General features: G+C 33.5%; 1 protein-coding gene and 1 long non-coding RNA gene across 5 annotated transcripts; one reads left to right on the plus strand and one right to left on the minus strand.

Annotated features, from left to right (window-relative positions):
* Window positions 1–610: 610 nt before the first annotated feature.
* LOC125377300 lies at window positions 611–14,200 on the minus strand. Of its 2 annotated transcripts, XR_007219517.1 has the most exons (3): window positions 11,432–14,200; window positions 10,669–10,717; window positions 611–10,386 (listed from the first exon to the last, which is right to left on the minus strand). It is a non-coding gene; the product is annotated as an uncharacterized LOC125377300 (long non-coding RNA). The 2 variants fall into 2 exon arrangements; XR_007219516.1 differs by having other exon boundaries at window positions 10,669–14,200.
* LOC125377299 lies at window positions 1,812–27,638 on the plus strand. 3 transcript variants are annotated; one of them, XM_048390253.1, is made up of 13 exons: window positions 1,812–1,880; window positions 16,115–16,311; window positions 16,458–16,554; window positions 17,419–17,508; window positions 17,839–17,928; window positions 18,199–18,333; window positions 20,571–20,609; window positions 20,990–21,127; window positions 21,327–21,389; window positions 22,463–22,667; window positions 26,549–26,708; window positions 27,005–27,118; window positions 27,541–27,638. In XM_048390253.1, exons 2-13 carry the CDS (start codon window positions 16,122–16,124, stop codon window positions 27,621–27,623), a joined length of 1,404 nt encoding a protein of 467 aa, XP_048246210.1. In that variant the 5' UTR covers window positions 1,812–1,880; window positions 16,115–16,121; the 3' UTR covers window positions 27,624–27,638. The 3 variants fall into 3 exon arrangements, with proteins under 3 accessions (XP_048246210.1, XP_048246209.1, XP_048246211.1); XM_048390252.1 differs by lacking the exon at window positions 1,812–1,880 and adding an exon at window positions 15,555–15,692; XM_048390254.1 differs by lacking the exons at window positions 1,812–1,880; window positions 20,990–21,127 and adding an exon at window positions 15,555–15,692.

Genomic DNA, 27,638 nt, shown 5'->3' on the forward strand with positions numbered 1-27,638 from the left:
ATAGTCAGTGTTGTATGTTAATCAACGTCATGCGGAATCCTCATGCATGTGATATATACCATATAAGTTGTCAGAAAGGTGGATAATGTAAAATATCACAACCGTAATATAAATATCGGAAATTGGCATTACTTTTGTTTATGGACGTGTCAAATTTCTTCCATTCGTTTGTCCTACGTGAGTGAGTGAGTTTAACGCCGAGTTGGGTTTAACGCCGCTTTTAACAGTATTCCAGTCATATAACGGCGTGACAGCTTAATGTGGGGGGAAAGCCCGAAGTTATGCAGGTCTCAGACGTTTACCATTTCGGTGAAACCCACGAGCATGGGTATGGTGCTGACAAACATAGAAACATAATCGGGGCGAACCGGGATTCGAACCCACAGTCATAGGTTTCTGGCGTGCCCAAGGGACGTTTGTCCTACGTTGTGCCGATGATGAAAGTTGTGTTCGTTGCCCAGACATAACGTATGAGGTAACCATTAAATATTAGTCCATGGAAATACGCATGCACGCATGCACACATCGAATATATTGTTATCCGTTAGACGACAAATTAATGAAAGCAATTATGAATTTAAAGGTATAAATGAGATCACGTCACCAACAATTGATTAAAACATATTTTAATGCGGAAAATCAAATGGATTAGTCACAATTAATACACCAATGAGGCCGTCTATATACATTTCTTTACATGGTAATATGCGATTTTTTATTGTGAAAAATATATGTACAGTGCATAGAAATAATATACAACTAATGAGAAAATAACACACACACATAATATTTACATAATAAACAAGTCCAAAGATGAGCTGTATAATTTACTCAACCGGTTTCACGCATGTGATTTTCAAGAGTAGTTATACTGTTACGCTGTGTGTGTGTATGTGTGTGTGTATATATATATATGGTGTTATTTGCATTTGTATAAGACACATATTAACAATGGTTAATTTGAAACCACTGCAGGAAAAGAAAAAGAAACTAAAAGTGAATAATATTTGTTGTTGTTCACTCGGTGTAGGGAGTTGTGCCCAGATAGAAACCTTTCTGTAGATACAAGTGAAGCTAATTTTGGCAATATTTGTCAGAGAGTTGTATATTTTTCTCAATAACGGGCATTTAATGTAAGAAGTCAGTTTCAGATTGGCGGCCACATAATCGAGTGTGTGCCAACCGTTGTGTTTATCTAAAACCCAACTGCGTAAACCAAGGGGCAAATAAACCACATACCTACAGGTGATTTCATATTGTTGATTTAGAATTGAAAATATCTCAACTTATAATGTGAAAAACAATGAAATGCACCGGCACCTGTTCAACACTAAGACTATTAATATTAATGAAGTCTCGTACGTATATATACTCTGTCATACGCTACATATACATACACATACAGATTGGTATGCATGTACGAGCCAAAAGAAAACGTTGCTTCAGCGTTTTACTTTCAATGAGGCCACCTTACAATATCCAGACTTGATTATTTTACAGACCGCAGTCATATAGAATCTTGCTGGAATATTGCTGAGTGCGGCGTTACAACAAACAAACAAACCTTAGATTATATAACGACATAATTTATATCTACGAATAGTTTTCCAATGTTTCAACAACCTTATGTTGCAACCTAACTGAAAAAAACATTACTGGAACATTCCTACATGTTAGTGACAATATGTAACACAAACGCGTTTCCAAAAACGTTTCCAAAAACATGACATGACATGACATGCCTCGTGACATGACGTAAATACTAATATATGACGTCATATATCATATGTTACGTCACATAATTAATTCCCGCCAAAATCAACAGCTGAACTTCTGACAGATCAGCAGCAGCATCGGTATTGATATAATCGGTTTTTACGGTAAGTGAATTTTGCATAAATGGAACTTACTTTACATTAAATATGAATGTGTTTTACACATAAACAATACAAAAAAGAATTTTTTCAAAGGTGTATTGTCGTTACAAGACGAAATTCCCACAAGTTTTACTCATTAATTAATTTTAATTAGTTTCTAACTTTCATGATATTTTAAAATGACAAAACAGGATTTTTTACAATGGTACATTGTCGGTACAGGTCAAAATGTCAATTTCTTTGCTCATTAAGTAGTTTCAATTTGTTCCTAAGCGTTGCGATATTGTTATCGGACTTTTTCTTAATGGTATATTTTTTTTACAAGTCAAAATTCACACAAGTTTTACTCATGGCAAAAATCAGATTTTATCACAATGGTGCAATGTCGTTACAAGTCAAAATTCCAAATGTTTTATTCATAAGGTAGTTTTTATTTGTTTCTTAATTTTTTAAAGATATTTTTAAATGACAACAATGGATTTATTTCCAATGTTACATTCTCGTTACAAGTCAAATTCCCACAAGTTTTCCTCATTAAGTAGTTTTAATTTGTTTCACAATTTTGAGTCATTTTTAAATGACAAAAATGACCTTTCTCAATGGTACATTGTTGTTACAAGTAAAAATTCCCACAGGTTTTACACATTAATAAGTTTTAATTTGTCTAAATTTTGAGATATTTCTATATGACCAAAATAAGATTTTTTTAACAATGGTGCATTGTCGTTACAAGTAAAAATTCCCCAAAGTTTTCCTCATTAAAGTCATTTTAATTTGTTTCTAATTATTGAGATATTTCTAAATGTCAAAAAAAGATTTATTTACAATAGTACATTGTGGTTACAAGTCAAAATTCCCAAAGGTTTTACTCGCTAGGTAGTTTTAATCTATTTCTCAATGTTGAGCTATTCTTTTCTAGACAAAACAGGATTTTCCCCAATGGTTCATTGTGGGTATAGGTCAAAATGTCAAGTTTTAGTTTGTTCCCAAGCGTTGAGATATTTTTATGTGATTTTGTTTACCGATGGTACAATGTGGTTACAAGTCAAAATCCCCAAAAGTTTGACTCATTAGGTAGTTTTAATTTGCTACTAAATTTCGAGATATTTCTAAATGACCAAATATGGACTTTTTCCAATGGTACATGTCAAAATTCCCAAAGGTTTTACTCATTAAGTAATTTTAATTTGTTTCTAATTATTGAGATATTTCTAAATGTCAAAAAAAGATTTATTTACAATAGTACATTGTGGTTACAAGTCAAAATTCCCAAAGCTTTTACTCGCTAGGTAGTTTTAATCTATTTCTCAATGTTGAGCTATTCTTTTCTAGACAAAACAGGATTTTCCCCAATGGTTCATTGTGGGTATAGGTCAAAATGTCAAGTTTTAGTTTGTTCCCAAGCGTTGAGATATTTTTATGTGATTTTGTTTACCGATGGTACATTGTGGTTACAAGTCAAAATCCCCAAAAGTTTGACTCATTAGGTAGTTTTAATTTGCTACTAAATTTCGAGATATTTCTAAATGACCAAATATGGACTTTTTCCAATGGTACATGTCAAAATTCCCAAAGGTTTTACTCATTAAGTAATTTTAATTTGTTTCTAATTATTGAGATATTTCTAAATGTCAAAAAAAGATTTATTTACAATAGTACATTGTGGTTACAAGTCAAAATTCCCAAAGCTTTTACTCGCTAGGTAGTTTTAATCTATTTCTCAATGTTGAGCTATTCTTTTCTAGACAAAACAGGATTTTCCCCAATGGTTCATTGTGGGTATAGGTCAAAATGTCAAGTTTTAGTTTGTTCCCAAGCGTTGAGATATTTTTATGTGATTTTGTTTACCGATGGTACATTGTGGTTACAAGTCAAAATCCCCAAAAGTTTGACTCATTAGGTAGTTTTAATTTGCTACTAAATTTCGAGATATTTCTAAATGACCAAATATGGACTTTTTCCAATGGTACATGTCAAAATTCCCAAAGGTTTTACTCATTAAGTAATTTTAATTTGTTTCTAATTATTGAGATATTTCTAAATGTCAAAAAAAGATTTATTTACAATAGTACATTGTGGTTACAAGTCAAAATTCCCAAAGCTTTTACTCGCTAGGTAGTTTTAATCTATTTCTCAATGTTGAGCTATTCTTTTCTAGACAAAACAGGATTTTCACCAATGGTTCATTGTGGGTATAGGTCAAAATGTCAAGTTTTAGTTTGTTCCCAAGCGTTGAGATATTTCTATGTGATTTTGTTTACCGATGGTACATTGTGGTTACAAGTCAAAATCCCCAAAAGTTTGACTCATTAGGTAGTTTTAATTTGCTACTAAATTTCGAGATATTTCTAAATGACCAAATATGGACTTTTTCCAATGGTACATGTCAAAATTCCCAAAGGTTTTACTCATTAAGTAATTTTAATTTGTTTCTAATTATTGAGATATTTCTAAATGTCAAAAAAAGATTTATTTACAATAGTACATTGTGGTTACAAGTCAAAATTCCCAAAGCTTTTACTCGCTAGGTAGTTTTAATCTATTTCTCAATGTTGAGCTATTCTTTTCTAGACAAAACAGGATTTTCCCCAATGGTTCATTGTGGGTATAGGTCAAAATGTCAAGTTTTAGTTTGTTCCCAAGCGTTGAGATATTTTTATGTGATTTTGTTTACCGATGGTACATTGTGGTTACAAGTCAAAATCCCCAAAAGTTTGACTCATTAGGTAGTTTTAATTTGCTACTAAATTTCGAGATATTTCTAAATGACCAAATATGGACTTTTTCCAATGGTACATGTCAAAATTCCCAAAGGTTTTACTCATTAAGTAATTTTAATTTGTTTCTAATTATTGAGATATTTCTAAATGTCAAAAAAAGATTTATTTACAATAGTACATTGTGGTTACAAGTCAAAATTCCCAAAGCTTTTACTCGCTAGGTAGTTTTAATCTATTTCTCAATGTTGAGCTATTCTTTTCTAGACAAAACAGGATTTTCCCCAATGGTTCATTGTGGGTATAGGTCAAAATGTCAAGTTTTAGTTTGTTCCCAAGCGTTGAGATATTTCTATGTGATTTTGTTTACCGATGGTACAATGTGGTTACAAGTCAAAATCCCCAAAAGTTTGACTCATTAGGTAGTTTTAATTTGCTACTAAATTTCGAGATATTTCTAAATGACCAAATATGGACTTTTTCCAATGGTACATGTCAAAATTCCCAAAGGTTTTACTCATTAAGTAATTTTAATTTGTTTCTAATTATTGAGATATTTCTAAATGTCAAAAAAAGATTTATTTACAATAGTACATTGTGGTTACAAGTCAAAATTCCCAAAGCTTTTACTCGCTAGGTAGTTTTAATCTATTTCTCAATGTTGAGCTATTCTTTTCTAGACAAAACAGGATTTTCCCCAATGGTTCATTGTGGGTATAGGTCAAAATGTCAAGTTTTAGTTTGTTCCCAAGCGTTGAGATATTTCTATGTGATTTTGTTTACCGATGGTACATTGTGGTTACAAGTCAAAATCCCCAAAAGTTTGACTCATTAGGTAGTTTTAATTTGCTACTAAATTTCGAGATATTTCTAAATGACCAAATATGGACTTTTTCCAATGGTACATGTCAAAATTCCCAAAGGTTTTACTCATTAAGTAATTTTAATTTGTTTCTAATTATTGAGATATTTCTAAATGTCAAAAAAAGATTTATTTACAATAGTACATTGTGGTTACAAGTCAAATTCCCAAAGCTTTTACTCGCTAGGTAGTTTTAATCTATTTCTCAATGTTGAGCTATTCTTTTCTAGACAAAACAGGATTTTCACCAATGGTTCATTGTGGGTATAGGTCAAAATGTCAAGTTTTAGTTTGTTCCCAAGCGTTGAGATATTTCTATGTGATTTTGTTTACCGATGGTACATTGTGGTTACAAGTCAAAATCCCCAAAAGTTTGACTCATTAGGTAGTTTTAATTTGCTACTAAATTTCGAGATATTTCTAAATGACCAAATATGGACTTTTTCCAATGGTACATGTCAAAATTCCCAAAGGTTTTACTCATTAAGTAATTTTAATTTGTTTCTAATTATTGAGATATTTCTAAATGTCAAAAAAAGATTTATTTACAATAGTACATTGTGGTTACAAGTCAAAATTCCCAAAGCTTTTACTCGCTAGGTAGTTTTAATCTATTTCTCAATGTTGAGCTATTCTTTTCTAGACAAAACAGGATTTTCCCCAATGGTTCATTGTGGGTATAGGTCAAAATGTCAAGTTTTAGTTTGTTCCCAAGCGTTGAGATATTTCTATGTGATTTTGTTTACCGATGGTACATTGTGGTTACAAGTCAAAATCCCCAAAAGTTTGACTCATTAGGTAGTTTTAATTTGCTACTAAATTTCGAGATATTTCTAAATGACCAAATATGGACTTTTTCCAATGGTACATGTCAAAATTCCCAAAGGTTTTACTCATTAAGTAATTTTAATTTGTTTCTAATTATTGAGATATTTCTAAATGTCAAAAAAAGATTTATTTACAATAGTACATTGTGGTTACAAGTCAAAATTCCCAAAGCTTTTACTCGCTAGGTAGTTTTAATCTATTTCTCAATGTTGAGCTATTCTTTTCTAGACAAAACAGGATTTTCACCAATGGTTCATTGTGGGTATAGGTCAAAATGTCAAGTTTTAGTTTGTTCCCAAGCGTTGAGATATTTCTATGTGATTTTGTTTACCGATGGTACATTGTGGTTACAAGTCAAAATCCCCAAAAGTTTGACTCATTAGGTAGTTTTAATTTGCTACTAAATTTCGAGATATTTCTAAATGACCAAATATGGACTTTTTCCAATGGTACATGTCAAAATTCCCAAAGGTTTTACTCATTAAGTAATTTTAATTTGTTTCTAATTATTGAGATATTTCTAAATGTCAAAAAAAGATTTATTTACAATAGTACATTGTGGTTACAAGTCAAAATTCCCAAAGCTTTTACTCGCTAGGTAGTTTTAATCTATTTCTCAATGTTGAGCTATTCTTTTCTAGACAAAACAGGATTTTCCCCAATGGTTCATTGTGGGTATAGGTCAAAATGTCAAGTTTTAGTTTGTTCCCAAGCGTTGAGATATTTTTATGTGATTTTGTTTACCGATGGTACATTGTGGTTACAAGTCAAAATCCCCAAAAGTTTGACTCATTAGGTAGTTTTAATTTGCTACTAAATTTCGAGATATTTCTAAATGACCAAATATGGACTTTTTCCAATGGTACATGTCAAAATTCCCAAAGGTTTTACTCATTAAGTAATTTTAATTTGTTTCTAATTATTGAGATATTTCTAAATGTCAAAAAAAGATTTATTTACAATAGTACATTGTGGTTACAAGTCAAAATTCCCAAAGCTTTTACTCGCTAGGTAGTTTTAATCTATTTCTCAATGTTGAGCTATTCTTTTCTAGACAAAACAGGATTTTCCCCAATGGTTCATTGTGGGTATAGGTCAAAATGTCAAGTTTTAGTTTGTTCCCAAGCGTTGAGATATTTTTATGTGATTTTGTTTACCGATGGTACATTGTGGTTACAAGTCAAAATCCCCAAAAGTTTGACTCATTAGGTAGTTTTAATTTGCTACTAAATTTCGAGATATTTCTAAATGACCAAATATGGACTTTTTCCAATGGTACATGTCAAAATTCCCAAAGGTTTTACTCATTAAGTAATTTTAATTTGTTTCTAATTATTGAGATATTTCTAAATGTCAAAAAAAGATTTATTTACAATAGTACATTGTGGTTACAAGTCAAAATTCCCAAAGCTTTTACTCGCTAGGTAGTTTTAATCTATTTCTCAATGTTGAGCTATTCTTTTCTAGACAAAACAGGATTTTCACCAATGGTTCATTGTGGGTATAGGTCAAAATGTCAAGTTTTAGTTTGTTCCCAAGCGTTGAGATATTTCTATGTGATTTTGTTTACCGATGGTACATTGTGGTTACAAGTCAAAATCCCCAAAAGTTTGACTCATTAGGTAGTTTTAATTTGCTACTAAATTTCGAGATATTTCTAAATGACCAAATATGGACTTTTTCCAATGGTACATGTCAAAATTCCCAAAGGTTTTACTCATTAAGTAATTTTAATTTGTTTCTAATTATTGAGATATTTCTAAATGTCAAAAAAAGATTTATTTACAATAGTACATTGTGGTTACAAGTCAAAATTCCCAAAGCTTTTACTCGCTAGGTAGTTTTAATCTATTTCTCAATGTTGAGCTATTCTTTTCTAGACAAAACAGGATTTTCCCCAATGGTTCATTGTGGGTATAGGTCAAAATGTCAAGTTTTAGTTTGTTCCCAAGCGTTGAGATATTTCTATGTGATTTTGTTTACCGATGGTACAATGTGGTTACAAGTCAAAATCCCCAAAAGTTTGACTCATTAGGTAGTTTTAATTTGCTACTAAATTTCGAGATATTTCTAAATGACCAAATATGGACTTTTTCCAATGGTACATGTCAAAATTCCCAAAGGTTTTACTCATTAAGTAATTTTAATTTGTTTCTAATTATTGAGATATTTCTAAATGTCAAAAAAAGATTTATTTACAATAGTACATTGTGGTTACAAGTCAAAATTCCCAAAGCTTTTACTCGCTAGGTAGTTTTAATCTATTTCTCAATGTTGAGCTATTCTTTTCTAGACAAAACAGGATTTTCCCCAATGGTTCATTGTGGGTATAGGTCAAAATGTCAAGTTTTAGTTTGTTCCCAAGCGTTGAGATATTTCTATGTGATTTTGTTTACCGATGGTACATTGTGGTTACAAGTCAAAATCCCCAAAAGTTTGACTCATTAGGTAGTTTTAATTTGCTACTAAATTTCGAGATATTTCTAAATGACCAAATATGGACTTTTTCCAATGGTACATGTCAAAATTCCCAAAGGTTTTACTCATTAAGTAATTTTAATTTGTTTCTAATTATTGAGATATTTCTAAATGTCAAAAAAAGATTTATTTACAATAGTACATTGTGGTTACAAGTCAAATTCCCAAAGCTTTTACTCGCTAGGTAGTTTTAATCTATTTCTCAATGTTGAGCTATTCTTTTCTAGACAAAACAGGATTTTCACCAATGGTTCATTGTGGGTATAGGTCAAAATGTCAAGTTTTAGTTTGTTCCCAAGCGTTGAGATATTTCTATGTGATTTTGTTTACCGATGGTACATTGTGGTTACAAGTCAAAATCCCCAAAAGTTTGACTCATTAGGTAGTTTTAATTTGCTACTAAATTTCGAGATATTTCTAAATGACCAAATATGGACTTTTTCCAATGGTACATGTCAAAATTCCCAAAGGTTTTACTCATTAAGTAATTTTAATTTGTTTCTAATTATTGAGATATTTCTAAATGTCAAAAAAAGATTTATTTACAATAGTACATTGTGGTTACAAGTCAAAATTCCCAAAGCTTTTACTCGCTAGGTAGTTTTAATCTATTTCTCAATGTTGAGCTATTCTTTTCTAGACAAAACAGGATTTTCCCCAATGGTTCATTGTGGGTATAGGTCAAAATGTCAAGTTTTAGTTTGTTCCCAAGCGTTGAGATATTTCTATGTGATTTTGTTTACCGATGGTACATTGTGGTTACAAGTCAAAATCCCCAAAAGTTTGACTCATTAGGTAGTTTTAATTTGCTACTAAATTTCTAGATATTTCTAAATGATCAAATATGGACTTTTTCCAATGGTACATGTCAAAATTCCCAAAGGTTTTACTCATTAAGTAATTTTAATTTGTTTCCAAATAGTGTCATATTTTTAAATAACAAAACAGGATTCCCAACCCTTTCACATATTTTTTCACACAATAAATTACACTATGGATATTTATCAATGTTCAATATGATTGTATTCACAGATCGAGGCTACAAAATATATATATGAGCCACTGAAACTCTCCTTTTTGTTTGAACATTACTTTAAGGGATAAATATTATACAATCCTGAGACTTAACTTCACCCTGACTCTGTTACAGATGAATTCAGTCACCATGAATAAAGATAGAATACTTTCTGACAGGACCATTCGTCGTCAATCTGCCATCAAGGCTGAAGAAATGATAACAGTTTTAGAATTAGAAAGAAATAATAAAGCTTGCGATGACATAAATCAGGAAAATAATTATGGTGTTCAGGACTTTGACACTTTCATGTTGAATGATGACAATTGTGATGATCCAGTTTGTAATGTTGCCCATGAGGAAGAAGCTTTTGCAGTTAGTGATGTAGACTGTGATTCAGATGCAGGTGTTTTTGGAAATGATCCAAACAGTGAAAGCGAGTCTAGTTGTGACAGTGACGTAGAATCATTGGGCGACGAATCAGACAACTTCAGGGACAAGCTTAGAGAATGGGTCCTCAACAGTTCAACGCCATTAGCACATACAAACACCCTACTTGCTCTACTCAGGCCTTTTTTCCCTTCACTTCCCAAGGATGGGAGAACATTGCTTCAAACAAAAAGAACATACACAATTGAAAACATAGCTGGGGGCAAATATTACCATTTTGGAATTGAAGCTGGACTCAAACTGAAACTACACAAACTCAAGTACTTGCATCAATATGATGAACTTCTTCTTCAGCTGAACATTGATGGACTACCGCTTTTCAAAAGTACAAATCATTCATTCTGGCCCATCTTAGGACTTGTAAGACAAGAAATTGAACCTGAACCATTTGTTATTGGTTTGTGGTTGGGGTCATCAAAACCAAATGACGTAAATTCGTACCTGCAGTATTTCATTGATGAAATGAAGGCAATCATGGTCAGTGGTGTAACTGTTGGCAATAAAGTACATAAGGTTACCATTGAAAATTTTGTGTGTGATACACCTGCACGTTCAATGGTCAAACTAACAAAAGGTCATAGTGGCTACTATGCATGTGACTACTGTGAACAACCTGGAGAGTATGTAATGCACAGAATGACATTTCCTGATGTTAAGGCCAGATTAAGGACAAACGTTGCTTTTGATGAGATGACCTGTGAAGAACATCATCGTGGTGTATCAAAGTTGAGGGAATTAAACATAGGGATGGTCACACAATTTCCTCTCGACTATATGCATCTGATTTGTTTAGGCATTGTTAAAAAAATCTTAAACATTTGGACTAAAGGACCATTACATGTCCGCATCGGAGCTGCCAAAACCAACTTGCTGTCAAATGCTATTTTGGCCCTTGGATCTTTTTTGCCAAGAGAATTTGCTCGTAAAGGAAGAAGACTTGATGAAATTGAAAGATGGAAAGCGACTGAACTTAGGACATTCCTTTTATATACGGGACCTGTATGCTTAAAAGCGACAGTGTCCGATATTGTCTATAAAAACTTCATGATGCTTTCCGCCGGGGTTTCTCTGCTTTGCAACAGTAGTCTATATTCTCAGTGTGTTGATTATGTTGAAGAACTCTTTGTTTCTTTTGTCCAACATTTTGGCCAGCTGTATGGTCGAGAAATGCTTGTATACAATGTTCATGCTTTGATACACCTACCAGCATGCTCGAGGCGATTTGGGCCACTACACAACTTTTCAGGATTCCCATTTGAAAACTATCTTCAGACACTGAAAAGATTAATTAGGAAACCTAAATATCCTCTTGAACAGGTTGTTCGTCGTTTAAGAGAAAAGATGCATCTGGTGTCGGCTGAAAAAAAAAGTAGAATATATTGTAAAAAGAAACATTGTAAAGGGCCTCTTTCAGATATTTCTGCTTTCTGCACTCAGTTTGAACAAATTCAGATGCCAAATTTTTTGTTGTCAATTAAAGCACCAGACAATTCGGTACTTATTGGAAAAGACACATACATAATTAAGAATGTGATATGTCAAGATAATTTGAGACTCTGTGTTTGCCAAAAATTTGGTGATCGACAATGCTTCTTTGATTATCCTTTTGATTCTCTCAAGGTGAATATATCTGTCGTCAGCAACCTTGGTGAACACTTGTATGTTTTTGACACAAGGGATATAACTGCAAAGGTTGTTCTCTTACCATTTAATGAACATTATGTGTCCATTCCAATGATATAGTGCTCTTATATTATTATATACTTCAGTAAAAAGACTGAATTTTCTGAAGTTGAGAAAAGTGATATTGTAACTGCAGTGAACATAACACTTTCACAGTGCTATTGTCATGCAGAAGTTGCTTCCCCTGAAATTGTTTCCATGTTATTGTGTCAATGAAAGCACCTGAACACTTGTATGTTTTTGACACAAGGGATATAACTGCAAAGGTTGTTCTCTTACCATTTAATGAACATTATGTGTCCATTCCAATGATATAGTGCTCTTATATTATTATATACTTCAGTAAAAAGACTGAATTTTCTGAAGTTGAGAAAAGTGATATTGTAACTGCAGTGAACATAACACTTTCACAGTGCTATTGTCATGCAGAAGTTGCTTCCCCTGAAATTGTTTCCATGTTATTGTGTCAATGAAAGCACCTGAACACTTGTATGTTTTTGACACAAAGGATATAACTGCAAAGGTTGTTCTCTTACCATTTAATGAACATTATGTGTCCATTCCAATGATATAGTGCTCTTATATTATTATATACTTCAGTAAAAAGACTGAATTTTCTGAAGTTGAGAAAAGTGATATTGTAACTGCAGTGAACATAACACTTTCACAGTGCTATTGTCATGCAGAAGTTGCTTCCCCTGAAATTGTTTCCATGTTATTGTGTCAATTAAAGCATCTGAACACTTGTATGTTTTTGACACAAGGGATATAACTGCAAAGGTTGTTCTCTTACCATTTAATGAACATTATGTGTCCATTCCAATGATATAGTGCTCTTATATTATTATATACTTCAGTAAAAAGACTGAATTTTCTGAAGTTGAGAAAAGTGATATTGTAACTGCAGTGAACATAACACTTTCACAGTGCTATTGTCATGCAGAAGTTGCTTCCCCTGAAATGGTAATATTTGCCCCCAGCTATGTCTTCAGTAAAAAGACTGAATTTTCTGAAGTTGAGAAAAGTGATATTGTAACTGCAGTGAACATAACACTTTCACAGTGCTATTGTCATGCAGAAGTTGCTTCCCCTGAAATTGTTTCCATGTTATTGTGTCAATGAAAGCATCTGAACACTTGTATGTTTTTGACACAAAGGATATAACTGCAAAGGTTGTTCTCTTACCATTTAATGAACATTATGTGTCCATTCCAATGATATAGTGCTCTTATATTATTATATACTTCAGTAAAAAGACTGAATTTTCTGAAGTTGAGAAAAGTGATATTGTAACTGCAGTGAACATAACACTTTCACAGTGCTATTGTCATGCAGAAGTTGCTTCCCCTGAAATTGTTTCCATGTTATTGTGTCAATTAAAGCACCTGAACACTTGTATGTTTTTGACACAAGGGATATAACTGCAAAGGTTGTTCTCTTACCATTTAATGAACATTATGTGTCCATTCCAATGATATAGTGCTCTTATATTATTATATACTTCAGTAAAAAGACTGAATTTTCTGAAGTTGAGAAAAGTGATATTGTAACTGCAGTGAACATAACACTTTCACAGTGCTATTGTCATGCAGAAGTTGCTTCCCCTGAAATGGTAATATTTGCCCCCAGCTATGTCTTCAGTAAAAAGACTGAATTTTCTGAAGTTGAGAAAAGTGATATTGTAACTGCAGTGAACATAACACTTTCACAGTGCTATTGTCATGCAGAAGTTGCTTCCCCTGAAATTGTTTCCATGTTATTGTGTCAATGAAAGCACCTGAACACTTGTATGTTTTTGACACAAAGGATATAACTGCAAAGGTTGTTCTCTTACCATTTAATGAACATTATGTGTCCATTCCAATGATATAGTGCTCTTATATTATTATATACTTCAGTAAAAAGACTGAATTTTCTGAAGTTGAGAAAAGTGATATTGTAACTGCAGTGAACATAACACTTTCACAGTGCTATTGTCATGCAGAAGTTGCTTCCCCTGAAATGGTAATATTTGCCCCCAGCTATGTCTTCAGTAAAAAGACTGAATTTTCTGAAGTTGAGAAAAGTGATATTGTAACTGCAGTGAACATAACACTTTCACAGTGCTATTGTCATGCAGAAGTTGCTTCCCCTGAAATTGTTTCCATGTTATTGTGTCAATGAAAGCACCTGAACACTTGTATGTTTTTGACACAAAGGATATAACTGCAAAGGTTGTTCTCTTACCATTTAATGAACATTATGTGTCCATTCCAATGATATAGTGCTCTTATATTATTATATACTTCAGTAAAAATACTGAATTTTCTGAAGTTGAGAAAAGTGATATTGTAACTGCAGTGAACATAACACTTTCACAGTGCTATTGTCATGCAGAAGTTGCTTCCCCTGAATGGTAATATTTGCCCCCAGCTATGTCTTCAGTAAAAAGACTGAATTTTCTGAAGTTGAGAAAAGTGATATTGTAACTGCAGTGAACATAACACTTTCACAGTGCTATTGTCATGCAGAAGTTGCTTCCCCTGAAATTGTTTCCATGTTATTGTGTCAATGAAAGCACCTGAACACTTGTATGTTTTTGACACAAAGGATATAACTGCAAAGGTTGTTCTCTTACCATTTAATGAACATTATGTGTCCATTCCAATGATATAGTGCTCTTATATTATTATATACTTCAGTAAAAAGACTGAATTTTCTGAAGTTGAGAAAAGTGATATTGTAACTGCAGTGAACATAACACTTTCACAGTGCTATTGTCATGCAGAAGTTGCTTCCCCTGAAATGGTAATATTTGCCCCCAGCTATGTCTTCAGTAAAAAGACTGAATTTTCTGAAGTTGAGAAAAGTGATATTGTAACTGCAGTGAACATAACACTTTCACAGTGCTATTGTCATGCAGAAGTTGCTTCCCCTGAAATTGTTTCCATGTTATTGTGTCAATGAAAGCACCTGAACACTTGTATGTTTTTGACACAAAGGATATAACTGCAAAGGTTGTTCTCTTACCATTTAATGAACATTATGTGTCCATTCCAATGATATAGTGCTCTTATATTATTATATACTTCAGTAAAAAGACTGAATTTTCTGAAGTTGAGAAAAGTGATATTGTAACTGCAGTGAACATAACACTTTCACAGTGCTATTGTCATGCAGAAGTTGCTTCCCCTGAAATTGTTTCCCTTTATAGTAACTCTGACAGAGAACACATTTGACTTAGAGATTGACTACCTGAACACAAATAGCCAACGTGTGCTATGCAAAGACATTTATCAAACCCAATAAATGTTATAATCAATAAGTGTAGTGTTACCACACTATAGCCATTGGAATTGAAATAATGTGAAAAAAGATACTTCTCTTTTTTCTCTTCAAATGGTCCTCTTGCGATCCCACAGAACTTTATGTAAACACATTACATACAAAGTCAAGGACGGAAGTTAGGGAAGTTATTCTAAATGACCTTTGATCGAACAGCAGCCATTCAGCATTTAAGATGCATGTTAAAGTATGATGTTACGAGATGTATATGTGTCTATCGGGAAACCTGACACATGAAATATCCTCCATAACCATGTTCACTCTATCCTTAAACACTGTATTATAATATTTCATTAATGAATGAATTCTTACTTGTGTTTTCATGAATGATATCATTGACTACTATCATTACTCTCTGGAAGCATAACATTCCAAACTGAAAGAAACATTAGTCTCAGTCATTGCAGCTATCTGGTTGTCCTGTGGTGATTCAGAGCCTACTGACAGCACTTGTGAATGTAAGTGCTAGTCTTCATACTGTAGTGAACTTAAACTTTAAAAAGAGCCACATAAAGCCATAAGAATATATAGGCACATTGGTTGCTTTTTGTCATCCGAAACAATGATTAAAATGAGAAATTAATACACACAATCCATTTTAACTTCAGTAGTTTCTGAGAAAACTGGTCCATCCCTGTGAAATAATAATCGGCATTTAAGAAATTTGAAAGACAGATAAAGTATTTGTTATTTAGAAAATACAGACGTTGTCCCCTAATGCCAATCAACTGAAACTACTTGGGAAAACCTTGATGAATGTTTTGGAGTCAATGGGTACCCCATGCTGTATGAAAGGTAGCGGAACATCAAATGGAATTAGAGAGTTAACTATTACATAACATATTCTGAAATATTTATAAGAAACTTTGATTTTTTACAGATCTAGGATGTATGCCATTGTACTTTTTGAGCTCAGCGATGAGGTGGAAGTTGTCCCAAAATCTTGGATTCAAGGGAAAACATGCTTTTGGCCTGACCACATCAGAGGTTCGAACCTGACAAAGTCAATTGAAAAAGGAATTCAACCAGAGCCAGACTGGCAAATTTATGCCATCACTAGCGTATTAAAAGAATTAGGTAAGTTTTGTTTTTGTTTGAAATCTGTTATTGTTTTTATGAGTTGACAAAGCTTGATATTTGTTCAGGTTACCTTATTTGTGAAATTGAAAGCCTACTTAAATTATACCTACCTAATTAATATATACTGCTCTTAATCATTTTAGATGACTATCAGAAAGCTCGTCTGAAATGCAGGAAACTTGAATACAGGCTGTCCACGGACCTTGACACAACAGATGTTGAGTCTAGATCGAGAAAGAGGTAAACCAAAATATTCTCAAAAAAATTCAAACTGCAATTAAAAGTTATGTTAAGCCTACAGAAAGTAGCATTTGGTCTATAAATGCTCATCCAAATGTATTCAGCACTCTCGTCCTTTGCCCAGGGATTATCCTGGAAATTTTTACCTATGAGAGAAAATCTCCCCTGGTCCAAAAGCAATGAGATTTTTTGGCGTGTGATGAGATTTTGCTATATTTCATGAGATATTTCATATTCACACAGTGTAGAAACTGTATTTGATTTTTGGTACTTGTGACTCAAATAATGTTGCAAGTAATATTACTAGATTATATAGATATATCCTATTTTACTAAATCCATTTATCGATATCAAACTTAGTACTGAACCTTTTCTGTTGTACCTTAAATTTGAAAAAAATATCTATTAAGTAACTTTAAAGTTATAAGCGTTAGAAATTGGCACAAGTCATAGCCCTTGTCAAACTGCCCAATGGTAAAGGTATCATAAGGACTAGTAGAAATTTGCCCTTTTAAGGGTTTGGCTGTATGTTATGACTATAAGGACTAGTGGACGAAAACTGTTAGTTTCTAACCCTGGTATATGTCACACAAATAATAAAGTAAAAATATTCCAAGCAAAATAAATTAAAAAGAGTTGTAATTTTTCAGAAGATCCAAGTTGAACTGAAAATTTAAAATAAAGTTTGTACTGTACCTCTCTTGTTGAAATAGAAACTGTCCACCAAAATGGTAAAAAATCATTAAGTAGTTTTTGAGTTACAAATTTGGAAGTAAAAAATATTCCAAGTTCGCAAACTTTGCACTGCATCACCTCTTTTAGGTCTGGGTAAAATAAATGAGTATCAAATTTTTTCACACTTAGGCGTCGTCCAAACAAATATTGTTCCGACCAGGAAGAACAGGGCGAAGTTGACTTGTCTAGAAACAAGACATTTTCACAAGTCGGTTACAGGTTTGTCATGTTTGTCACAATCGTAAATTTTTTTTTAATCTTTGAAAAGGGATCACTACTTCTTAATGTTGTAAATTATGACACTAGGTGATGAAAATTGCCACTTAACCAGCATGTTGGTCATTGACTTAAATAGTTACCTAAATTATATTATTGACAAATATTTATACACCATTGTACACATTCATATGACTTGATATAAACTCTGTTCTTTAACTTACATTGCAGTGTCTCCACTTAATCTGGTAAATTTTTAAGGAAAGTAAATGACTTTGGTCTACAATTGATTATTCTTGTTTTCATTAAGTTCAACAAATAACAATGTTGCAGTGAAGAAAGACGCCATGGAAGTGCAAGTAAAGCCTACACTCTTCCTGGTATACCAAGTCTACCAGATTTGTCGATTGCTATTGATCCAAGGTGCTTATTTGTTTTATGAATAATTATTTTAATATACATGGGTAGGAAATATATCATATATGGATAGAAACTTGAATTTAGAGCTTTGTAAACAATACAAGAATAAAAATAATTCTTAATGGTTTTAGCATGTGGAAAGTCATAAATTGACACAATATATTTGACAATGCTGAAAATATGGAATGATTTCCTAACTTAATTGTTTATAGAATTACCAGGTACTATCATTATATCGCAAGTTGCAACTGTGAACGTATTTTACATTTTCAGTTCTGACACGGATCGTGACGCTCAATTAAGTCCAACAATTCCCACCAGACAGATGACTCCAGATGAGCAGCCGGGTCCATCAAATAGCAATTATCGCTCGACTACTGCTCCAACCAAGCAATATTTCCCTTCAAAGTTAGTGTTATAATGATATATATGAGATAGCTAAACGATAAAAGGGAAATGACATTGTAAACCTATAGAAAGTGTGTTCTGTGCTGTGATTGGCTAATTTGGGTCACATGACCAAATGTCAGAGGGTGAAAATATGATTTGAATTCCCTGAAGCAAGCGACCGAATCACTGTGTAGGAATACATAATTACTCAGCATTTTTTGGCATACTAATTAACAATGGACGCAAATTGAAATACAAAATTCATAACAAATATTTTGATTTTCTCTATTCAGGGGAATTATTGGGATTTTAAAATTTTAATTAAAAAAAATTACAATGAAATAATTACCAAAATCACAATCACCATAGCGACAAACGCGCTCCTGGAGAATCCTGAGATATCACTGTTCCGTATATCAAACGGCATAAAAAAATCCAAGACCAAGCCAATTCTTCAAGAAATGTGTGCATATAATTTAACGAAAAATAATATCGATTTTGGTTAAGTTATATCGTCAGTTTTAGTTATAAAAGAAAATGAAATGGCTATTCATGGACACTATTTATATGAACTTATAATATTGACCATTACACTCCCTAGAAATACATACAAGATGAAATGTAAATGTACCTGTCACATGTACACTTGTTCAAATTAAAGAAATATCGTATACGACACTATATAAACTTATCAACTTCATATGTGAACATTGTTCAAACAGGAGATTATCAAACGTTCATATATGTTGTGGCCTATATCTATGTATGATATCATATTGAACATTGATTAATATCCAAAGTGAAATTAATTGTGTGAAAAAAATGTACAAAAGATATGCAAGATCTACATCATGAAACAGTAAAAAGCAGTTAACAATGATCGTGTGTACTTTCATTCAAGCACCTTCACCTCAGAGAAATTACCAAATATGTACAACAAATATGTTGAAGTTTGACATCACTACCGGTGACCGAATTTTACAAAAAGGCGTGTTGACTGTCAACAGTGCGCGGGATTTTTACGAGGGGACTTTCGTTGATTCAGGGTTCGTATATACATAAATGTGACATGTAAGTAATCAGAAACATTCTGACAATCTGTCTACTGTTTTTTGTTGTATGTTTCATTGAAACCAACGAAAATAGTCAGAAATTCTGATAAATACCGTTGCCGTTGTGCGTGATTTTGCGTCAGTCATAGCGTCACACAGGACGGGAACTTCGACAAGTTCTGTTGAAAATATCAAATTATTGCAATGTATATATGTTTAATTCCCTAATTCTTCCTACGATTCTCTTCCCGTGTATATTCTGAAAATGCAGATCTCGAGGCAATGTACTCAACGAATAGACGAATGGCTTTGTTTACATTTCCAACAAGTGCAGTTTTTTGAGCGTTCGTTTTCACACCTCAATTATTTTGCTTCATTACATCTAGACAATTTGTATTGGTGACAAAGACCATTTGGCCTTTGATTCTAAAAAGTATGAGGAATTCAAGGATGTAGGTATCGCAGATGAAATATACGTGATGGTATTTGCGTCTCATTACCGGTGTACGTTATTACCAAAATCACAATCACCATAGCAGCGACAGAACGTTCGATGTTGACGCCTCACAACCAGGTAAGTACGAGGTGTTAAAGAGTGCGCATGTTTTTTTTCTAAATAAAACAATAGGTTTACAATATCGATAAATACTATGTGTGTGTCTATTTCCGGGATTTTATCGAGTATTTGCATCTTGGAAATTTTAATTCGAGCCCCCCAAGCTAACGCTTTCGGGTCTCGAGATGAATTTCCAAGATGCAAATACTCGATAAAATCCCGGAAATAGACACACACATAGTATTTATCTTCTAAATGGACCCCTCATGGTGTATTCTCCCTGCGGTGTTTTAGTGTCAAAAAAAATAAAACACACACAAAAAAACAAACTCCAACTCTTCATCTATTTCTTAAACAGTGTATGTAATTGGGAAAACCATCACAAACAAACCAGTCGTGCGTATTATGAGAAATAAATTTGGTTGCATTTCTTATCACTTTGTATTGACATAGTTGGGTATAATCTTACACAAGTGTTGTGTTTTCATATAAAATTTACTGACATGAACTAAATGCAAGAAGAAATTACATTATTCGCGGCTTAATGGACAGATTGGTCGTGATTTTATTTTTTTAACTTGATAACTTGCCAGTAAGAAAATAAATATGACAATTTATTAATAGTGTACGTCTATTTTAAATTACAGCGCTACTGGTCTCCGACCTCAAAACAGAATGTCAGTTGGGTAAGTTGTTAGTTTTTTTAAGTATCCCTATCTTCCGTACTGAAATTGGCAGCATGCCTTTAACTTTCAAAGAAACATGACTAATATTGGGGATGGTAGAAGAAAAGGACTGCTTATTGACGTGATATCCGCTTCAATAAAAATTATAAATGTTATGAGTCATGAAAAAATATCAGAGGAAAACAAAGACATGTATTCTTTACTAGTGCCTCGGGTATTGACTAATCAGTGTATGTGCCATTTTCAAATTGGTAGATTGACACAATATATTTGACAATGCTGAAAATGTGGAACGATTTCCTAACTTTATTGTTTATAGAATTACCAGGTACTATCATTATATCGCAAGTTGCAACTGTGAACGTATTTTACATTTTCAGTTCTGACACGGATCGTGACGCTCAATTAAGTCCAACAATTCCCACCAGAAGACAGATGACTCCAGATGAGCAGCCGGGTCCATCAAATAGCAATTATCGCTCGACTACTGCTCCAACCAAGCAATATTTCCCTTCAAAGTTAGTGTTATAATATTATATATAAGATAGCTAAACGATAAAAGGGTAATGACAATGCACCCCTCATGGTGTGCCTCGGGTATTGACTTATCAGTGTATGTGCCATTTTCAAATTGGTAACAGTTACATTTAGAACCACTACTCAATGAGAGGAGCAGAAGAGTTGTTATGTTTTAACGGTTTACTCCATTATTAACAGATCCAGCCACAGTGTGATAAGGGATGACATGGAAGTCAATCTTCCAATCGACCCTCTCGAAAGGTAAGAGATAGTTCATTAATCAAGGTATGATACTTAATTATAGCTTAGAGTGAGTTTGGTTTAACACCGCTTTTAATACCTTATTCCAGTTATATTACGGTGTGTCAGCTTAATGTGGGAGGAAAGCCCCCAAGTTATACAGGTCTCCGACTTTTACCACTTAGTTGTTACAAGTAAGCAATTTTTTAAACTTGGAATGGGCATAGGCTAAACATCTGTTGTGACATTGAAATTACATCTCTTTAATCAAATTAACACTCAAATTTGTATTGTTAAGAAAAACACTCAAACTTAGGGTCAGATGAAGCTAAATGTCTTTGGTATTACTTACTATGTCCTTGGTGTTTCCACAAGTCAGCAAATCTTTGAAGGTAGCGTTAATGTGTAAAACATACCTTGTGCCATTATACTTACAACTCTGAACTCATTAACACCTACATTTCTGAGAAAGAAACTAACTTAAATCTCTTTATAATCACTAATAATGTCTTTGGTGCAACAGTTTTACCAGAGGAAATTCTAAAAATGATTCAGGGAAGCACATTACATGATTTTTAACAAGTACAATAAAAGTATACTGAAATTATATGGATCATTTTGGTAATGTGCGTGACACACAGAAGGGAAAATTTTAATTTTTATTTCTCACAATGAGCGATGAACTAGGCTTTAAAATGTAGTTTTATATGACAGGTGAGATTCTTTTTCTTATCTATGCAGAGGTATAATATAAGTTTAACAATAATACACTTAAACTGATATTGTATTTAAATCTTATATCTGCAAAAGATAGCTAACTATAACCGTTACAACAAGGACAATAACTTTGTACTGTTTCCCCGAAAGATGTAAAATATGACAAAATTGTTTCTTTGTGTTGGCATAATTTACCCAACTATTTTGTTAAGTTTAGATGTTTCTTGATAATCACTCAAATAACTTTAACTTTTCAAGTTTTAGTTTTTGTTTATTCAACAGGACAATAAGGGGTACTAAATTTTGATAAACTAATGACTATTTTGATGCATTTCATTTGTTGAGTTGTTGGTGATAGATGAAATATATAATTTCAGAGACCGACTACTATTTAAAACATTGCTAACAATAAAGGCAATGGTCAAGAACAATGGCATGGCCATAAATAGATTGTCAGAGCAGGCCGACAAGTCAGGAATACAAGAGGAATCGATCGAAGAGTTTGGATTCCCCTATAAAACAATTGAAGATGTCAGACGAGTTGAGAAGGTCTTGGATGAAAAACCCAAGTTTAAACTTTTGGTGAGGAAAAAAAAAGTTACTAAGATATTCAACTGACTAGGGATGAGTATTGGATGTTGTACGTGTATAAAAATATTTTACAATACACAAGGCCGCCTTACGATACATATCATAATATACTGTACTGTTTTCTACAAACCCAAGTCAAAGAACAACAAACTTAAGATGGCTGATATTGAATATCTACCCTCTTCAACTGATTATAATCTTTGTCAGTGTGACAATTGGTATTGATTTTCATAATGTCATTTAACAACAAAAAAAGTAGCCAAATTTCTTTTAAAACCTTTAGAATACAGTACCACAAACACGTGACAATAACCTATGACGTAATTTGTAGTATTTTGTTGCCAGTCACACTGGGGAATCAATGCCCTGTGACGTAAGGGGTCATCGAGTGTGCATAAGCTCTTCCCAGTGATCTATCATCTCTACATGAAATGCCACTGAATATGCCAAGCAGTGTGGAGGGTTTTGACTATTTGTTTACTAAATATAGCCTGCAGCGGCGCATTGTGTAGCAAGTGCTAGTTTAAGAATGCACTTTTATTTTTTAATATTTTTTTCTCGTTACATAAGTGGCTAAAATGGTTATAAGTGGGAATTAAAATACATATATTTTTTCGGTTCATTACTTTTCACTATTATGCACAAGAATGCAGTTTATAAGGGATATCAGCGGTAGAAACTAACTGTTTCAGTCCACTAGTCCTTAAAATGATAACAGAGAGCAAAACCTTTAAAATTGGCTAATTTCTACTAGTCCTTAGGATACCTTTACTATTGGGCAGTTTGGCAAGGACTATAGGACTACTGCCAATTTATAACCCTGGATATTATATGGGCGCTGAACACAACCAAATATCGCTAGTGTTAGGGTAGGTTACCCCAAACTCTATCCTTAGCCCTTGGATCCCCTTTACGATCATTGACCCCTTTACTATCATTAGGGTTAGGTACCCGTTTAGTGCCTATTGGATTACCCGAACTGTCCTTAGCCCTTGGATACCCTTTGCGATCATTAGGTTTAGGTAAATCTACCTGTTTAGTGGCCATTATAGATTCTGTAGCGGCTCCTAATATTCTACACACAAAAATGTCAAGTTAAAAGGATGAAATGGTTTTGTGTCGAATAATTTGGCTACTGAAAACTGTCCTGGAACATACACACAAGCCACTTTCACCAGCTACATTTTTTCAGTACTGAATGAAAAGCGAACTCAACATCGTGTCGTCGCTCATGCCTCCCTCGTTTCTTACTATTTTCCAAATCATCCTTACAGTTTTCCCTACCACACTTTTCTGTCACAAAATACACCTGACGAATTATTAAATAATACATTACATTGTCATTCATGCGTACTCGCGAGTTCGACATCTGATGCCTGGAGACATTTTCAGTTCGCACTATACGGAATGGGACGAGTGTGCTAAATGGCATAGGGACAATTCGTAAGTGTCTGTAGACTAAAGTCACGAGACACCATGCCTACCCGTAACCTTCGCAAGTGTCCGTGACCTATACGACCCTTTTCGTTCAGTTCCGTAACATCGTAGGTATGACTAGGTAAATTTGCACTTTGAGACAAGTGACCTACGACAGAGACTGTCCTCACGAGAAGATGTGTTACTGCATTCTAACGGTGATCCAACATCACATATGACTACAAATACTTGTGAATCCAGTGCACAGATTATTTGAAAATTTGAAAAAAGACAGTTTTTATATTTAAATGTACCAAAAGCTGTCAGTGGTGTAACAATTTCGATAGTTAATTAGATAAAATTTACACATTGAAACTGTTGTTTCCATGTGGACTGATACAGTATAAATTTACCTCTGCGTGTCAGTTGGAAGACCTGTTCTGGGGAAAACCCAAGTGATATATGCAGAAAGCCTGTGTCAATGCCGGAGACACCCTTTTTCTTCAGGGAAAGTCAACTTGGCCTGGTACTAAGTTGACTGATGGGCTTGAAAAAATTGTACAGTATCATGAATGACATGAAGGATCGTACAAATGTAACAAAATTCAAACATGTCTCACCTTATAGGTACAATTGTAATCACACCTACTCTTGACTCATTTAACCAAAACAAATACACATAAATATATTGTAATTTACATGATAAATTAATAGCAGAGACCATGGTCTCTGTTAATAGTAATTCATATGCTCACATCAAATGTTTCAAAATTACAGGACAAAGTAATACTTACTAAAGGCAGCAAACACTATAATGTAACATTACTATTTTTAGGAATGTTACACATTAAGAATATTACATGAATTTGCATGAACCTTACTGATTTTTTAAGCATTTGTGTCATCAAACATTGATGTAAACATAACCCATGCCAATACTAGAAAATATACAACTATAACTTAAAAACACAAAACAAATAATAAAATGTAATACTCCCTCACAAGAATACCACACTCCATCGAGAGTTGCATGAAGCCCGGACTGCAGAGGAAATTATCAGATGTTGACCAACGTGCGCACATGGACTGCCTCGTCGATTGTCACATCGGGAATGTCAATTAACTTTCCGCACAATTCCGTCCATGAACATCACACCGATTGGCACAATAAAGTTTCCATTACCTGCGTTTCGCCAAATGTATTCGCTTTCAACACAGCAGGATAGGATGAACTGCGAAGAAAACTCAGCTCGTCAACACCTCGCACGTGCGCCTGTCGCATGTGGAGGAAGCCAGGCTTCGGAGCACTCACATTTAAGTGTTGACAGTTCAAATTATTTACATGCATTAAAAGATTTACCGGAAAACAGTTTTTCTTTGGCGTTATTTGTTTGAAACTCCTATCGTACCGGCTATGCTTCAGTCAAATCGCTATGCGATCTCGATTCCCGCTCATATGTTCGGCGCCATGTTTGGTTTATCAAAAGTTGAAATGTTCATGCGCTTGCAAGTTAGATGAAATACGTCAATCATAAAATGAGTAATCTTTACTTCAGAACGTGGGAAGTAAATATAAACAGTTCATAAAATTAATGGCATGAGCTCAATTATTTTATGGAGCCTACTATTATTTTCCTAAATTAGTACTATATCTTGTTTGCGTGCATGAAGCCATGTGTGAAAAGGTCAATGTGGTGTATTAGGGAGAATTTAGATTTCCGTTTTATTTATTTAGGGTATTTTGTTTAAAAAAAAACAGTCAACAACAAATGAAGCACATAATAAATATGATATTTCCTGTGTCTGCGCCACTTGTGAAATTATTACCTTTTCCATGTCACTCGATTTGAGATATATTTCATGTATGTCAGTACGCATGAAATACACCGTATTCGACGTAATAAGCGCCCAGGCTGCTCTCAAAATTAGAAATGGGGGGCTCTGATAAGAATACAATTTTGGTATAAAAAAACCAGAGTTGAAGTTCGTAAATTTCGTGGTTTATGCTGACAGCCTGAAATGATACAAAAGAAAAGTCTGTGCGTATTACACACGACAGATATAGTTTTCGAGAATTTCATTGCCCATAATTAAGTGTGCATAGAACACCCAAGTGCGTATTAAACACGAATAAATAAGTCTTGTGTACATTGACCAATGGGAAAGGTGCTAATTTGGAGTTGTTCACTAGCCAATATAATAGCAAATATAGCCGTGGGTGCTTAATAGAACGTAGCGCTTATTATGTCGAATACGGTACTCGAAATCTATATTATGATACAGTTTATCACGTCCATTACCATTCAGATTTTCACTGTGTACATTTTAATATTTCCTGAAAAAAGGTTTTAATGTAATGTGCCAGAAAGATTGAAATATATGAAAAGAAAATGTAAATGTTTTGCGTATTAACCTTGTGTATGTCTATTTGCATGTTTTACTTTAAATTTAAACAGGTGCGTCATCTTAGTGGATTGGGTGGGTTTTCTGTGAAAGAGGTCGTTGACAGGATGATGACACTCATTTTCACGACTCAAATGGCACGACAGTTCAACTGGCTCGGCAAAGCACCAAAATATGGCATGAAGAGCCTAAAAATAACTTCAGCACTAAAGGGTATTAATCGTCATTAATTTTCAAATGGAAGTTAATGTTTTTTTTCTCTTTTTCACACACATAATTTAATATGGAAGAAATTAAAATTTCTAATGTTAATACTGTCACTCAAATTCACTTTGACAGTCTGTGTATTAAATAAGGGAAATGGTTTAACCCCTGATTAGAATTTTCATCATGAGCCATTTAAAGTCAATTTCATTCATTGTTTCTAATCTCAAGAGTACTTATTAAAGTGAAGTGTTTTAACTTAGTTGACGCAAATATTCATTTAGTCTGATTTTTGTTCCACACAGAAGCGGGTAAACGTCAGGCAACGGAAGCCGAAATTGAACATGCGATCAGACTATGGGTAAAGAACGCCCATGACAGAGATGGGGGGAGAAGGCAAAGGGCAGAGAGGAAGAGGGGTAAGATGAGATAATATACTTACATTTCTCTTAGTTATATAATGTTATAACAGTAAATATGTTATTAAGACCAAATTTGGAATAATTTTGACTACCTTTAGATTACACAAAATATGTGTGTGTGTATGGAAAATTGCAAAAAAATTCTTAGTACTATATTTTCTATGTGCCATAACGGCTGTGTGATAAATATTGTGACAGTACAAAAAGGATCTAACATTTTTTTTAATATAACAGTATTGTACATCATAACATGTTTTGCATATATTGTCATTTTGGTTATTTTGTAAGTACTAGGCCTTGGTGTACAATAACAACAATTTGTCTCTTTAAAATGAAGATACTTTAAAAAAGTATGTTGTGCTGCTCTCACGTAATGTAACAGCAATTTTTACCTAAGTCTATATATTCTTCATTTTCAGAGAGGGACGCTCAAGCAAAAGAAAGTGTGGCCCGAGCAAGGGCCATTCTCACTAACGCATCTGATTCCTCAGACTCAAATTAAAACATAATTTTACTG

This window comes from Haliotis rufescens, unplaced genomic scaffold, assembly GCF_023055435.1.
Source record: "Haliotis rufescens isolate VD_foot unplaced genomic scaffold, xgHalRufe1.0.p SCAF_89, whole genome shotgun sequence".
Classification (NCBI taxonomy): Eukaryota; Metazoa; Mollusca; class Gastropoda; order Lepetellida; family Haliotidae; genus Haliotis; species Haliotis rufescens.